This window comes from Sebastes fasciatus, chromosome 17, assembly GCF_043250625.1.
Source record: "Sebastes fasciatus isolate fSebFas1 chromosome 17, fSebFas1.pri, whole genome shotgun sequence".
NCBI classification, from domain to species: domain Eukaryota; kingdom Metazoa; phylum Chordata; class Actinopteri; order Perciformes; family Sebastidae; genus Sebastes; species Sebastes fasciatus.
In genome coordinates this window covers 7622084-7636882 of record NC_133811.1, presented here as the reverse complement: position 1 = coordinate 7636882, position 14799 = coordinate 7622084, and the positions used below count along the sequence as shown (strand labels likewise).

The 14799-nt window shown below is 40.2% G+C and overlaps 1 protein-coding gene across 3 annotated transcripts in view; it reads right to left on the bottom strand.

The window, feature by feature from the left end:
- Positions 1 to 14799, bottom strand: part of khdrbs3 (KH domain containing, RNA binding, signal transduction associated 3) — a 131729-nt gene that overhangs the window by 58999 nt on the left and 57931 nt on the right. For 2 of the 3 annotated variants that reach the window (XR_012590678.1, XM_074613718.1), the window contains exon 3: positions 4423 to 4539. The exons of the other annotated variant lie outside the window; for it this stretch is intronic. Coding sequence is in view for 1 of the 2 variants with exons in the window: in XM_074613718.1 (XP_074469819.1) it covers positions 4423 to 4539 (117 nt within the window). In the remaining variant the exon portion in view is untranslated. The remainder of the gene's footprint in view (positions 1 to 4422; positions 4540 to 14799) is intronic. 3 annotated transcript variants of the gene reach the window in all.

The following is a 14799-nucleotide window of genomic DNA, read 5'->3' as shown; positions in this document are numbered from 1 at the left end:
GAGCAGTACAGTATGTATTTTATCGACACAAATAGAAACATGTCCTTTAAGGCAGCGCCTCACATGGTGCCTCCATAATGGCGAGGCAGCTTTGTTTCAACTTGACTTGAAAAAGTCTTTTTTTTTGCTCTGCAGTGGACCAGCTCCGTGACCTACACGAGGAATTTCAAGTGCTGAAAACTCTGATGACACATGCTGCGCAGCTGAAAACAGAGAGTCAGCAACCGGCTGAAGATAAAGTAGTGGTTTTGTAGCGAAGGTGTATCCATTTTCCTCCCCCTAAAAAAGAGGAAGCGGCGCCGCAACGGAGCGTCCCCGACAGAAAGCTGTCAGTCATAAATCCCGCGGTGGGTTTGCGCAGACAGTTAAGGGCTGCCGAGGTCAGCACATCTCCATGACAGATCTTTTCTTTAGGTACTCCAGAGGAGTCGGCCATCAGAGACTATTGATCACAGTAATCAAAAGGGAATGTGCTGTATGATGGCGAGAATCATTGCCACCAACAAATCACCGCTGACAAACAGAGGGAAAGATGCACACCAGCCAAGTGAAGGTGATTTATTCCCTGTTAACCAGTCCAGTCTGCAATCAATTCTGCTGCTAAAGAGACATTTATATCCTCTCTTTATGTACTGACCGTAGACTGTCTATAAGAAGTGGAAGTAGTCACCGTGACGTCACCTATTGTTATGTGGACTGCCACTCTGAAGCCTTGAGTTCACCATTTTGTCAGACGCCATGTTGGTTTTTGCAACCAGATGGGACACAAGAGAGCGGAGATAAGTACAACCGAATGCTGAATAAGACATTTTTGGGCGACCAAAACGTTACAATTCCGTGGCAGCGACTAGGAATGCTAATTTTGAAAAAAATTCTTAACCGATAACCGACCCTTGTTAACCGATTATTAACCGTTAATCGACAAGATTAGTGCCTCGCATGCAGCGGTGCGCAAGCTTCAGTGTATGGAGCACAACAGACACGGAGTCCCCAGTTCACCGGCAGGATAGTTAACCTAGTACCCACGGTGTTGCGTGTAGTGTCGCGGACATGCAGCCACGTTCCCAGTAAAAGTCTCCACCGCATATTTTGTTTAGTTTAGCAGATTTTTCTGCGTTCAGCGTAACGATACTCTATCTGCCGGGATTAACGATAACGATGGTCCCACAAACAGTGAGTGTTTTTTGTGCTACGTTAGCAGCTGCAGCTCTGCTGGTAGCTCGGTGGTCATTGCGGCGGCAGCGGTGAATGTGGGTTTATCGGCGGTGTTACAGCTGTGAAAGTAGGTTTAGCAGACAGTGTGTGTACAGTTTATTTGTCGGTGGATAAATGCTACGAGGCTACAACTCGCTCCGCTCAAGCAAGCTGTAGACCGGAGCCAACTTTCTGTGTCTTGCAACTCCGGCTCCGCCTCTTAAGGTGGACTGTTAAGGTGGACCAGCTTTTCTCTTTAAAGAGATGAGCCGCTCCTGTGTGTTTTTCTCAGCTTTTTAATTAACTAATAATATTTATTTTAACCGTTTAACCGATAGCGTTTATCGGTTAAAATGCTTAATGTCGGTTAACGGTTAATTATTAACATCCCTTGTAGCGACCTGTCAGTCACAAGGTAGCCCCGTCCTAAAGCGTACCCTGCTTTATGGTCTATTTGACTCTAAACGGGACCATAATTTACTACATGAACATCATGCTGTATTGAACACCCGTACTTCTTTTTGCAACCACAGGAGTCGCCCCCTGCTGGCTGTTAGAAAGAATGCAATTTAAGGCACTTCTGCATTGGCTTCACTTTTCAGACCCTGGAGTTGCCCACTGGTACCGACATGATCATGGATGATAGAAGTTGTTAAACTGGATTGTGTTGGAAATTTCAAGTTTCAGTCTTTTCATAAAATCCATCCTTTTTTTACCACAAAGTTTCCATTTATGTTCAAATCATTGATGATGCATGTTCATTATCTTGCGACGGAGCTCATATGAAAACAAAACCATAAATGTAGATATAGTGTTGTCCTGTGTGCAGCCTGCACTTGATGTGACTCTGTATTTTGTTTACTATGAGAGAACAGGCTTTGAAATATGTCAGGCGCGTTTGGTGATCCCCAAGATCATTCACATTTCCATAAACTTTTGAAATGTGTTTTCAAGTTGAAGCTGTTTTTCAAAACTGTATGTGACCCAAGAGCTGTCAATCAAATGTAGTCGGGGTTCCTGGGGTGATCTGCTCACATCTGATTTAGAATGAGACAAACAAACATTGAGCTAAGATAAAGTGAAGAGAAAAAAAAAGAAATAATTATAATTATTTGATCCATGTGATAATATTTTGAAGAGTTAGTAAGTTTAGGATGAAATGTTTTGAAACAGTTGAATTTCTAATTATCTAAATCATATCAACTACAAGACAAACTGGCAGCTTAGCACAAATTTCAACAATGAGGTTGTTTTTGAAAATTACATTTAAAAATCAAATTATGTTGATGTTATTTTTGTATTATATTGAAAACATAAATGTTAGAGGTGAAAAATTATTTGATTATTTAATTTGTCAAGCGATTTTGATTATCGTTTAATAAGTTCTCGCCTCTGATATGTAAAAATGTTTTTGATACCTTCATTTTCTATGACAGTAAACTGAATATCTTTGGGTTTTAGACTGCTGATTGGACAAAACAAGACATTTTATTGTAATTTTTCAATATATTTATCGACCAAAAATGTTTTTTTTGAGAAAATAAGGGGGAGATTAATCCAATTCAGTTTCAACTGTTTTCATGATTGATAAATGAAGAAGCTCATATCTGATGAGGCTTCTCTGTTGTTTAAACTTTAAAGCAAGGGCTGTCAAAGTTAACGCGATAATAACACGTTAACACAAATTTGTTTAAGCACCACCAAACTCTTTAACGCATTACTGCACCTGAAGATTTTTAGGTTGTAGCGGGCTCATTTTAAAGCTAGGGTGAAGATACTGGTATCTTATAAAACTACAACACCCAAAGAATCCACTGATACCAACCATGTCATACTAGCCTGCTGAGAAGGAGGCTAAATAATGCTCTAAACTTATGCCACATTTTGGTGAGGACAAACTGGCATGGCCATTTTCAAAGGGGTCCCTTGACCTGAAAATGGGTTCTATGGGTACCCACGAGTCTCCCCTTTACAGACATGCCCACTTTATGATAATCACATGCAGTTTGGGGCAAGTCATAGTCAAGTCAGCACACTGACACACTAACAGCTGTTGTTGCCTGTTGGGTTTGAGTTTACCCTGTTATGATTTGAGCATATTATTTATGTTAAATGCAGTACCTGTGAAGGTTTCTGGACAATATTTGTAATTGATTTATGTTGTTAATTCCAATGATAGATATTAGGGGTGTAACGATACGTTTAACAACGATACGATACGATACGATGTCCATGGTTCCGATACGATTCAAGGACGATATTTAGCCCATCTAGAGCAATACGATAGCGCCCTCGTCATGTGATTGATAGCGCCGGCTCACGTAATGCCCCCAAAACGAAACTCCGTCGACCGGCTCCTCGGCACCGCAGCGCCAGCAGCTCATGCAGAACTGGTGCCCGTCTCCCTTCACGCCGTTACCGGGTGAGAGAGCGAGGAGTCCAGTGCTCCGTCCGTCTGCATGCACGCCATGGATGCGTGCTCGCGCTGCAGAGGGCGGAGCTGGCAAGCTGGCGCATGTCTGGAGAGTGAACCGGAGTAACGTTTAACATTTCTTTACTAATAAAAGTGCTAAAAAACACTTTCATATAAGATTTGTCGTCCTTAAATACAAGGTGCAAATCCTTAGTATTGATACAATTGATTTTTGTGTTTCAAATCGATTTTATATCAATATACGTCTCCCGTGAAGGACAACTTGCCGAGTACCTATTGATGTAATTGGATCGTAGGAATATAAATTGATACATCGATGTAGTAGATGAATCGTTACACCCCTAATAGATATATACATATTTTTGCATATAGCTGGCATATTTGCCCACTCCCATGTTGATAAGGGTAGTAAATACTTGACAAAACTCCCTTTAAGGTACATTTTGAATAGATAAAAAGTGTGCAATTAATTTGTGATTAATTGCGATTAACTATTTTAATCGATTGACAGCCCTATTTTTAACTTTGAGGAACATTGAGGAAAACTGGAACAAGAGAACAACGTCACCTCATGTCAATGCATTGATTTGTCAGAACAATTTCACTTTTAGCTGGATTTTCATTGGACCCCTTACATTAAAATGTCTCTTTCTTAACTTTAGAGATGCAACCTTCACTTCAAACCACCTGAAAGACTTACCGCTGCAGACCAAGATTAAATGATTTGAAGGGAAAAAAAGAGTGAAAGGAGCAAGGAGAGCAGGAAAGAATGAAATAACAGACTGGAGTGTTACCTTTTCTTTGTCTCTCATGGATCCTTTTCCGAGAATTGACATCTTTGTGAGAGTGTCCTCCTGTAGTCTCTTTAACGAGTTCCCGCGTGGCCCGAGGAGTTTGCCGACAAAGTTAAACTGCAACAGAGAGCGAGAGCGCGGATCAGTCAGAATCTGTGTGTTTGAGATAAAGAGCAAAGACATGTCTTGTGCTCAAGCAGCGAGCTGAAGCTAATGAAAACTTATCAGCAGTTTTTTTTCCTGTCGTGTCTCGATAGGATCAGTATGGAAGCATCTCTGAGATGTCTTATCCGTGGTTCACCTTGTCACCTTTCATGGTTTTATATTGCATGAAGATGCTCGGCGATTGTCCGAAAATCTTAGCATACAATTATGCTATATCAGACACGATGAAGTCAGAGGTTCTTCAATCAGAAAAAATGTTGTTATTTCCTGCATTTATATATATTTATATTAATCTTGCAAATTACAAAATTTAATGAAATTGGTTACTGTAATTTCTGTAATAACAGAGAAATTTAAACATTATGCAAATTCATGTATTATTGTTGCACTAATCCTATAATCACCTTTAGTGTAATAAATCGAGACATGGCGCTTATGTATCATGTTATTTATCGTTTATATGATCAACCTTCATCCAACCATTTTAACATACAAGGACTGCAAGAATACTGTAAGAAACAACCATCACAATAAAATGTTTACTCTTTTCTACTCAAAACTATTAAACTATTATTTATGTAACAAACTCCACCTGAAGAAAAAAAAAGATTATTATTATCTTAGGAAAGTAACAGTTAATTTACATATTGTGTAAAACGAAAATAGACAAAGCACATGAGGAAAACTGTGTCTGCTGCATCTGTCTCCTTCAAAATGACCCCTACCCCCCTGTGATACTTTAAATTAGGACTCTCGGCAAACATGAACTCAAAAAAATGTTCCATCTATTAAAACTGCGTAGGTGGAATTGAGTGCTTTTTTTCACTGGGATCCCCCAGGACACAAATACATTGGTATTTCTCTAAAAAGTAATAATTAAAACAGAAACTGATAACAATGATATGAAGTCATTAGGAACCAATTGATTGTCAAAGTCATGAAAAAAATGGAATGATGATACACGTGAGATATGACAGAATGTATACCTGTGGGGTCTGCGGGGACCCCGGTCAGTAGGATTAAGGTTAATAATGCTATTTTTCATCTTTCTAACAAAGGGTAGTGCCCTTTAGGTTTTATTGTCACATATTTCAGTGCAGTGTAGACAGTAATGAGACAGTGAAGTCCTTCGGGCTCCGACGTGTAACAGTCAAATAAAATAGACAATGAAGAAAATATGTTTAGAACAAAGAATTAGAATAAGAATAAAATATGCAATGAAAATAAGCCATATGAATAAACATATTTATTGCTTTAATTCTAGTGGATTTTTAAGAGACTATAAACTGGAAATAAAAGCATGAATGCCTGCAGTCAGCCCCAACAACCTCCACTAATAAGGTAGGGAAGTTGTTTGTTGTCTGAGAGGTGGTATGCAGGCCAAAAAAAACGTTGCTGTTTCTAAAACTTAATTACCAGGAGTCCATGGCAACAACTAAAGGTGATCAACTCTTCTCTTCTCTGAAATTTGGCAGCTGGACACTTTTTTCTTTACTGATTAAATCAAACTGAATTAGGGGTGGGGGATGGGGAGGAGACAAAAATCTCCAACGCCCACCCCAAGTGGAAATGATGTCCTTGTACAGTATAATAATTAATAGTGTAGGGCATGATTTAAGTCTAATTCATCAAATTACCTAGCAATCTGCAACCAAAATATATATTTTTTGGGCAGACTTTTTTTTGACCGTAGAGACATGATGGGAAGCAAAGAGAGTGAAATGTGGAACAACGTGCAATCAGACGTTACAGTTCACGGACTATGCCTTAACCCGTCGGTCATCAGGGTGCCCCAACCAACCTTTAAGGAATACTTCACCCTTAAAATGACCATTTTTATATCAATTACTCACCGCATGTTACCTTGAATTGTTGAAGAAAACTTCTCACATGCCTCCACGGTGAACAGAGCATCCAAAAACAGAGAAAAGTCTTGATGAATTGAAGTAAATGTGGGCCTCGTTTAACAACAGCAAAATTATATCAAAACAAAAAGTCTATATCAAAACAAGAGCATTTTCACCAAAACCTAACTATTTAAAACACCACAGTCCCACGCTTGCACGCTGCGAGTCTGTGTGAGTTCAGACAAGTCCGAAGTGTTTTAAACAGTAAAGTTTTTGTCGAAGATGCATGTGTTTGGGAAGTAGCGAGCATACGACTGGATAAATGAGACTTGGATTATACTGCACAAGTTGTGCGCGAGTTTTGCTGTTGTTAAACGCAGCCCCCCATTTATATCAATTCATCAAGGATTTATTCCGTTTTCGGATTCTCTGTTCACTTTGGAGACATGCAAGAAGTTTTCTTAAAGAATTCAAGGTAACATGCGGTGAGTGATTTATATAGAAATGATTGTTTTAAGGTCAAAGTATTCTTTTAATTCACTCATATTCAAAAACAATTTAACTCCCATCCCATAGTACTAAAGGGTCACAGACAAAAAATGGTAAAAACAACCATTTCTATGTGTTTGAACTTCAAAATAGATACATTGATTGATGGTAATGAATTAGATTTCTATATTATATGAAACCATAACACTGATTTTATACATGAAACTAGAATGGCACTCGGCGAGCGCAGACCTCCACCAAGCTGCCCGAGTACGATTGCCCCCCCTCTCCGTGCAGCTTGCGCCATCATCCACGTGTATTTATGTTTATGTTGAGATCAGCTGTATGTAGCAGAGCAGCATAAAACACTTCATCAAACTGGACAAAAACAAATTAAATTTCACCTAAACCGTCGTCGTTACTCTTTCCAACAATCACCAAGTGTGCTTTGGTCAAACTCAACTGTAATTTCACAGAGTTTAGTATGAAAAAATGCCGAATCTACAGATGTCCCCTGTCCCTCTCTCTGCAGGCAGAAGGAAAGAGGCAGGGTGACGCGTCATGAACGTGCTAAAATAAATTAAATCCAAAATCTAATGGATTGTTCATTGTACCACACCCCACCCCTCCAAAAAATGTCTTTAAATCCATCACAGACTTTTGGAGTAATCCTCCAAACGGACAAACCAACAAACCAACGTCAGTGAAAACATAACCTCCTTCCTTGGCCTTCGGCCTTGGCGGAGGTAATAAGGAAGGCTACTTAATGGTCAGGTAAGCCTATGTTCAGAAAACTGCCACTTCTATTTCTTTGGCACCTCATCACATAATTAGGCAGGCCTGTTTTAACAGTGGTGCAACGGTTCAACAAGCCCACAGTTCGGTTTGTACGTCAGTGAACGGTTTGTTTTTACAGTTCGGTTTTGCATCCATATTTCCCACAATGCAACAGTCACCTATGTGATGTCAGATTTTTCTCAGACTTGATAAATCTCTCTCCAGAGATACATAATACTTTATACTGCTGTTATTTACAGGCAGTGTACAACTCCCCATGACTAGTAAACTGACTTGTAAATGTAAAATTGGAGTGCCCCTTTAAACTGAGAACAGATACAACAATCAATAGCATCTAACCAGCAGTTCAAGCAACTAATTAGCCTCAAAGTGCAGTCCAGTAAGCAGAGTCCTGAACTGGTCAAATTGTTACATATTTGGCTCAAACAAATCAGAAATAAGTCAACGTGAAAAAGGAAACACCATGCACTAATGTCCTTGTAAATGTGACAATTTATGATAAAATATAATGTATTTTTTTCTTGAAATCAGAACTTTACTGATATCTGCTCAAACATTTCCTGAGTCTGTTGAAGTGCATGTTCCTGAATGTTTGAATATGAATTTCCAATGTGCAACATTATCATAATGTGCATGTTTGAGCTAACATTGAACTTGACCGCCTCCGGCGCGTCTCCGTCTATCAAAGGCTCCCCGGCTTAGATTACTTCACAAGGTCACCACTTTTTTAGCCATAAAAACCCAAATGTTATGCATTACTGTGTCGGGGTACGTTGTGCGCAGACACCCATCAAAGTCATACAAGCCGTACACGGGCTAAACACAATTCCACCAGCAGCCGGAGATGGTCAGGGAGACAAAAGGAGAGCGATGCTTTTGTCCCCCCTCGCCATGTTTTCCTTTACCAGTGAGTTATACAGCTGTCTCCCTCAACTATCTAGGTCATCAATTAGCTAGCAGGAGGTAAAAAAAACAAAAAAAACAGCCAGTTTGGTTCTGCACCTCACCTATATCTCTCCTGCCTTTTGTTCAGAAAGCAAGTGCTTATTAGGAGGCTCCTGCCAATTCCTGGGTGAGGGATTTGAGAGGCGAGCTGCAGTGATTCGCTCTAATGCAGTAAGTGACTGTTGGATTTTTTATCCTGGCCAGGCTGAACTCCAGCTGCTCTCAGCTACTGTATGTTCCTTCAACTTTTTATAATTACCCCAAGTCCTGTGGCTGGGTGTGATCATACAGCGCCCTATTCAGCCCGTCTCATCGTAAATACCATGCCCCACTGTGCTAATTCCAACCCTGCACTCAAAGTGGCCTCCTGCAATGTTATAACCTTGGAGTGATGAATATGTAAGACATGTCTGCCTTCATGTTAGAGTGTGTGGACTTTGATGAGAACTTGGTGTACGCCACCTGAAACATTGCAATACCGCCACAGAAATGTGCACACTAATTAACTGCATGTGTATTGAGTAGGGCACGAATTGTTGGGTCAGGAAAAATTCAATTTAAAGTTATCTAAGCAAACAAGTCCTGCGTCTGATGTATTCAAATTTACAAAAGGATCATCAAAGGAGACAAGCGCTAGCGCCGGGGCGAACAGAGGTTGTCAGGAAATGTTTTAAATGTGCTGAGTTTAACCGATGTCCTGCGCATCCATCATTTCCACCTGGATAGAGCCTTGATCACTGAGCTGTGGCGTCTCTTGAACAATGATTTGCAGGGCCAGATCACACAGCCGACATCTCGCCGGCGCGTTACTACAGCTTTTGTGCACCCGCTCCATCCTTCTGACAGGTTGTGTTTCGCACACGGCGTCCGGGATGTTTGAATGGATATCTCAGTCCTCGCTCGGTCTACCAACAGTGTTCTAACACTGATGGATAAATATGCTTGAACAAGGAGAAAAGCTGGTTTTCTTATCAAGAACAAAGCGTGACTGTGTTGCTTTCAGTATCATAGTGTATACAGGAGCCATATCAGCTGTTCACACATCAGGCATAAAGGAGCAGTAATGGAAAGATTAGACTGTGAAACAGTACGTTGCATCGTTACTCTGTACTTACCAGGTCACCTGAAGAAACTCCGACATAATTTGAAAACTTAATGTTAATTAAAGATTTAATTAATTTCAAAATGTGTATGATTGAATGTCAGATGTTGTAAACAATGTGCGTTAATACAACAAATGTCCTGTGGTTCTAATTTAATCATCCTGTCATTCCAAACAAAAATTAATTAAAGGCAAACGAAACGTAAAGATGTGACGTTCATTGGCAAACTTTTCTATTAATTCATGTTCTTAAATTGTCTTTTTTAATTCTAATTTGGTGGAAGTCGACTATATAAACCCATGACTTCTTGATCTCCCCTGCCACATCAGTTTTACTTCTCCCAGGGTTCAAATCCGACCCGTGGCCCTTTGCTGCATGTCGTCCCCTCTCTCTCTCCCCCTTTCATTACTACCACTATCTCTGTCAAATAAAGACAACAAAAAGCCCTAAAAAAACATGCTTGCTTTATGCAAATATATGTACATATTCATTATTGTAAATCAATTAACAACACAAAACAATGACAAATATTGTCCAGAAAACCTCACAGGTACTGCATTTGAAATAAAAAAATATAAAAATATGCTCAAATCATAACATTGCAATCTGCAGCCCAACAGGCAACAAAAGCTGTCAGTGTGTCAGTGTGCTGACTTGACTATGACTTGCCCCAAACTGCATGTGATTATCATAAAGTGGGCATGTCTGTAAAGGGGAGACTCGTGGGTACCCATAGAACCCATTTTCATTCACATATCTTGAGGTCAGCGATCAAGGGACCCCTTTGAAAATGGCCAAAAATTTAGCGTAAGTTTGGAGCGTTATGTAACCTCCTTCCTGACAAGCTAGTATGACATGGTTGGTACCGATGTTTTTTTTAGGTTTTTCTAGTTTTATATGATGCCAGGATTGTCACTCTAGCTTTAAAACTGAGCCCGCTACAACCTAAAAAGTTGCATTAATGTATTATTATCGCGTTAACTTTGACAGTTTCTATGGTTAAATCTCTCTTTCCCTCATTTCCTGTTGTCTCTCCAACAGGTCCAACACACACAGGACTTTCAACCAGGAGACCGGTGTTCAAAACCAGTGTTTTGTTTTGTAAGTTACATTAGTGATGTTTGTTGCATGTTTTTAAGTAACGTGTTTTACGTACTTATATTACGTTGTTTCTGCATATATATTACTTAGTTTACATACGTAATTATGTTTTTCCTAAATCTAACTAAGTCTGTGGACGTTACCATAGTTTTGTTGCTTGACGTACAAATGACATGCAAATGCATCCTCATGACAAACGGGATGTCCTTGTGATATTGCGCTATTCATACGCCTTCCCGTGAGATTGGGTTGGACATTACTACTGCTAGAAACTTGATGGTCTGGATTACCGACTGAGCAAAGTGGGCAACTGCCCCAGGGCCTCAAATCCCCAAAGGGCCCCCACAAGCCCCGATTGTGCAATTTGTGTCATTTAGATTTATTGTGATTTAGTTTGAGAGTATATGGTAAAAGGCACAACTAAAGCACAATTTCAACTAGCTACCATGGTAAGGGCCTTAATACAATACAACTGTATTGCTTGAGGTCTGTCTCCTAGAATTTCTATGATATACAATTATATATTACTCACTACTTGTGTTTTGAAGGGAAACATAATTACTACCTGGATAATTTATTTGTCCAGTCGTGGGTACAACTTTTTATGTGTTCTCATACGAGCATACACTGCCTTGAGCCACTTCAGCCAGTATTATAGACAATAGAGTGACATGATGTAATGGTATTTGTTCCATTTAAAGTTCCTGACTATTTAAAATGAGATCAGGCGGATTCGCTGCATATTTGTTTGAGTAATACCAGTAAATGTCAGAGAGAAGTCTTAATCTGGACATTTGAACGCATCACCGCCCAGTCGATGCGTTTGCAGAGGCTCATATGGACAATCCTCCAAATATATATACGAGTCTTACTGAACACATAACTGTAATCCCTGGTGTTTATCAGAAATCAAAATCCGCCCGACTCCTACTGTGATTGATGCTACGGGGTTTTGCTAATGCTTTAGTTATCACGAGGGATTATGGGCTCCTCCTGTACTGGTTCATGTCATTAAACTGTGTGAGAGGATTGTGCTGCTGCTGCTGCTGTCTATAATCACCACAATAAAAGCGGATGCGTTTAATGACAGGTTGTGGTGTTAGCTGCACAAAAAATAAAAACAAATAAAATACAGAAAAAGGAGAAACGCACCGTATTCAGCTAAAACACAAAAAAAGTCATCTGGATGATTAGAACGACAGCGGACACAAGGAGAGAAAGGATGTATGATTAATCACACTTAACATGAAGCGGGTGTAGGAGGGGGGATGGTGGCACATCTGAGATCTTTTCATCATTTGCTGAATGTAATACTGCGAGCCTGGCGAAAGGTGTGCTCACAGAGAGCCAGCGCACAGTGATTGTGCTGAGGACAGCAGGACGGGAACGACAGCAGAAGGATAAATCACCTCTCCCAGCGCAGAGAAAAGCTACAGTCTGAACTGGAAATAAACCAGTGGGACTCCTTACGCCTCGCTAATGGCCTGCGGTGCTTTCTGCCAAAAGATGCTCTGTGAGAGAGGGGGAGCCCACAGATCCGGCAAATGTACAGATGAGCGCTGCTGATAGTGCATCCTTGTTCAAAAGGTGGGGTATTTTTAGTTCCTGAGTAGGTGTGACATTATGTGTCATACTGGTTAAATCATGATTTAAAATCTTAGGGCTCTCTATTTCTGTTGCCAAGGATTTTCTAAAAAAGAGCATCTAGAAGACTGTTTGCTGCAGAGCTTCCACTATTGAAATGCCCATTACGCAACAGAACTACACCACACAGCACTCCTAATATCATCACTCTTGCCGATATCTTTGGAAAAATTCATCAGCGTTGGGTGTTAAAAATCATCGCCGAGGAACAGCTCCGTTTTATCACAGAGGATCAGCGGCCTGGAACTTTGCTGCGTGGCGTCCTTGCCCGCTTCATTTTGATAAAACGCTATGTTTGCGGAGGATGGATTTAACCTCTCCGCACGTGCCGCTAAATGGCTATTTGGAAAATGTCTGTGCCACTTCAATGCCAGAAGCCAAAAGGTGATGCTCGCGGCTCAGGAGAAAAACCCATTCAAGTCAAACCGATCACTCTTGCCATTGCTACCTGTCAGATAGAACAAATTGAATTTGTCTTCCTTCGGTGGCTTGTTGGAGCTCTAAACAGCGTATTAGTGGCTCTACTTATCAAAGCTGTCAAAGCAAATCTGTTTAGCTGTGAACCTGGGAGACTTAGATCAGCCTCCAGATGACACTACCTACATACATCCACAGCCCTCAGGATTCAGCATTAAATGAATGTCAGCTCTTCATCAGAGTGCATGTCAATACCCGCTGATATAATGGCTCTCTTTCTCAGAGTTAATGCAATACCACTCGCTAAGCTTAGTATCCAGTGATTAGCAGGTACAAAGACATTTTGTCCATGTTAAAAGTATTGATAGGCTAAATAGGCTAAATTTGGTTTCAAACTTTTTAAATGTTTACGGATCATACATACACTAACAATGTTCTGTTGGTTGAATAAATACTTCCAGGTCGTGAATAAAATGTATATGTGTGTCATCTTCAGTTCCCTCTCTTTCATTCCCGACTAAGCAAGAGACCTCCACGCCATTTGTTCCTTTCAGGTTTCAACAAGTTTGCAAGGTGCTCCCACAGCGCCCGGAGGGGAAGCTCCAGTCCCGACTGCAGCTGGAGAGGTGAGATGATTAGAGCGGTAAAAATTTACATTTTGACTTAATTTATGCTTATCGTGGTACTGTAGTCTGTATGAAATGATTATTATGTCATCACAAGTTATTAAATATAATACCTTTTTATTGAATAAATGCTTTGAAATGGGCATTTTTAACATCAATGGCGCACAATGACTGCTTGCACCATTCAGACTGCAGCAGCAAGCCCGTCGACGCAGACGCTGTTTGTACGTAATCCTGCGTGCGATGATGATGCTACAGCCGTGTTAATTAATAAAGGGTCAATAAGGTTTACGTTTATTTACATCAAATTTATATATAACCTTTGAAATTTTCATTAATCACCGTTGAAATCATGTTATGCGCTCTGCACGGAACACCGTTAAGGTTAATGATCTTCCGTACACAGGCAGAGGCGTTATCTTTCCCACACTTTTCTCAAAAAACTATTGGTCAAAAGGACATCAATCAAAGTGTACACTGTCTAATGGATAATCCCCTGGAGATTGAACAATCAAACATGCTTGTCTGGCTCTAGGCAACAGAGTTGGCGTGCAATGAAGGGCAAAAAGTGTACAGAACACCATTAGCCTACGTTACCCGTTGTTTCAACAGTCTTATGACTATATTTCATTTCTGAAACAGGTCCAAACTACACATCGATAAATAGTCACTGAAATGTGGATCAAACAATGGCTATGTAAGCTAGTGTAGCGTCTAAAAAAACGTTAGCTAGCAAGATGCAGCACTAAATTCAGAATTAGTCAGCACAACAAGCAGCCTGGTATCAAACTGGTCCAAGTTGTGTGACGTCAACTTTGAAGGGACAGCATTTGCAAAGATCACTACTTTATAATATCAGTGATTGTTTCCTTTCTTATTGTTTCCTGCTTTCTCACCCAGACAAATTCCCAGTGCTCACAAGTTTTGATTTTTCAGTGACAATTATTTTAAATTAAAGAGTGTCGACTGAGGATGTGTTCGTCACAGCTATGTTAGGTTTTCAAAGGTACCATAAAGTGTTAAATTAAATGCTTGGTGTGGATTATTTTTTTACACCCTGCATGTTGAACTGATATTAGCATTATTTTACTGTGTAGGACATTAAAATTCTAGTGAGCAAAAAAAGCACGTTTTGGGGAAAACTAAACCCGAATACACCTCCAGACTGGTTCAGTGCTTGACTCCTGTGCTGTGTTTCCCTCCCTGCTGTCCTCTCTATCCACATACTGCAGGTTACCGCTG